The sequence below is a fragment of the Arachis duranensis genome, chromosome 10 (genome assembly GCF_000817695.3).
Source record: "Arachis duranensis cultivar V14167 chromosome 10, aradu.V14167.gnm2.J7QH, whole genome shotgun sequence".
Taxonomy (NCBI): domain Eukaryota; kingdom Viridiplantae; phylum Streptophyta; class Magnoliopsida; order Fabales; family Fabaceae; genus Arachis; species Arachis duranensis.
The window spans coordinates 25,119,652-25,121,462 of record NC_029781.3 but is presented as its reverse complement, the minus strand read 5'-3'; the positions used below and the strand labels follow the sequence as shown (position 1 = coordinate 25,121,462).

Here is a 1,811-nt window from a genome sequence, read left to right as displayed (position 1 = left end):
TGCGCCCTGTCGCCATTAGAGGGTATCGGTGCCCTGTCACACTTACAACCAGAGAGAAAACACAAGCATACTCGCATACAACATTCATCTCAGCCATCCGGTTTAAATTCACAATTCATTCAATTGCATACATGCATTTGTACTCTACCATGGATCACCATCCATCTCAGTCATCTGGCTCACGGTTCAATTCAGAACCAACCAATTTATCAATAAATACAGCCCTTCGGCTTAAATTCATAATTCATAGCCAGCCATACGGCTTATAACTCGTTCGGCAATCAGCCATAAATCAATATCACACACAGCCATTCCGGCTCACGGTTCAATCCAGAACCAGCCAATATTCATAATCATACACAGCCATTCACAAGTTCCAATCCGGTCCAAAAATCAACTCATTTGAAATGGAACCGGTTCATTTGAATCAAACCATTTTCAGGTTTCTTTTTGGAACCCATTTTTCCAACTCTTCCAAAATGCCTCAAACTTGATTACTCAATCAAAAGTCCAGATTCCTTTGAAATCACTAAAAACTCTTTTTTTATATTGAAATCAATATTAAAGCATCATTCTTTCCTTCAGTGATTCAAACGGTAAAAATAGTTCAGTTCTAAATAAGCCGAACTCAACGTATAAGGTTCATCAAATAAATTAAGCTTGAAAAGATAAATATCCTTTTAATAAATCAAATCATACAATTTCTCAATTCCAACCCTTTTTAAATAACCTTACAAACAATTGTAGGATTTTGTAGAAATTTCGGCAGCACCTCCCCTAAAACTTGGACTTTTGCCACCCGGTTCGGGTCCCAACTAAACCATTTCTCATTCCTTTTCAACAGCTCAAAACCAGAAATCAATTTAAAACAAGCTAAATCCAACAATCGCCTCAGTGGCGTATCTCAAGGAAATCATTTCAAAATCAACTCAATATCAATCGATATAACTCATTTCCAAGGCTTTAAAGAAACAGCTTAATAACAAATCATTTGTCCAAAACCAAGTCAATTAAAGTAAACCAGGCTGAATTTAAAAGTGCGTTCTACTTTCCACATTACCCAGAAAATCAACTCAACTCAAATCAATTCACAACGGATTAAACCAGATTTCAAAGCTTTAAAAGAATCAACTTCAAAAGCATCTCGTTTCACAAAACCACGCAACAATCCTTTCATCAAAACCAAATAATAATTCGTTCAACATATAATTACATTCATCCAGGATAATCAACATCACATAAGGATTATACAATCACCAAATACATTATCTCACATCAGTATCCATATGTAATAATTCCAATACATAAAACATAGTTTTTGGAAAGCGCCCCTACCTCAAAATGCAATTCCATAACCCAAACGCGTCACAGAGTCCTTTCCGCCTCAACCCGAAATCAACAACAACTGCAACCTCAGCTTCAAGCCACATTCGCAATAACCATAGCAACACTAATCGCAACATACAATAATCAGAACTCGACCCCACGCTATTAGAATTCATATTCATCAACTATACACAACAAAATACTAACGCGAGGCTTTTCGAAACATAATCTCTTACCGGAATAACAACACAAAGCAGCTGCGATTTTGAACCGGCCCCCGGCAACAGCTCTGGTGGCGGCCAGAAGCTCCGGTGGATCAACTATAAAAATCGCGCAGCATCAAAACCTCCTCAAGATCCAAAATGACCAAAACCGCAAATTAAAACCCTTACCGGCATACTTCTCCGGCGACGGCGGCAGGAGCGGCGGCTTGAATGGCATCCAGGAGCTGGCAGCAGCGGCAATAGCTCCGTGCCTGCTCTTCC

General features: G+C 39.0%; 1 protein-coding gene across 3 annotated transcripts in view; it reads right to left on the bottom strand.

Annotated features, from left to right (window-relative positions):
• The window catches only part of LOC107469686 (uncharacterized), an 11,857-nt gene that overhangs the window by 9,174 nt on the left and 872 nt on the right, over positions 1–1,811 (bottom strand). For all 3 annotated transcript variants that reach the window (XM_052255087.1, XM_052255085.1, XM_052255086.1), the window contains exons 2-4: positions 1,719–1,811; positions 1,563–1,646; positions 1,336–1,450 (exon numbers count right to left, since the gene is read on the bottom strand). The exon at positions 1,719–1,811 is cut by the window's right edge and continues 1 nt beyond it. In XM_052255087.1, coding sequence (XP_052111047.1) covers positions 1,336–1,450; positions 1,563–1,646; positions 1,719–1,767 — 248 coding nt within the window. In that variant the 5' untranslated portion in view covers positions 1,768–1,811. The remainder of the gene's footprint in view (positions 1–1,335; positions 1,451–1,562; positions 1,647–1,718) is intronic.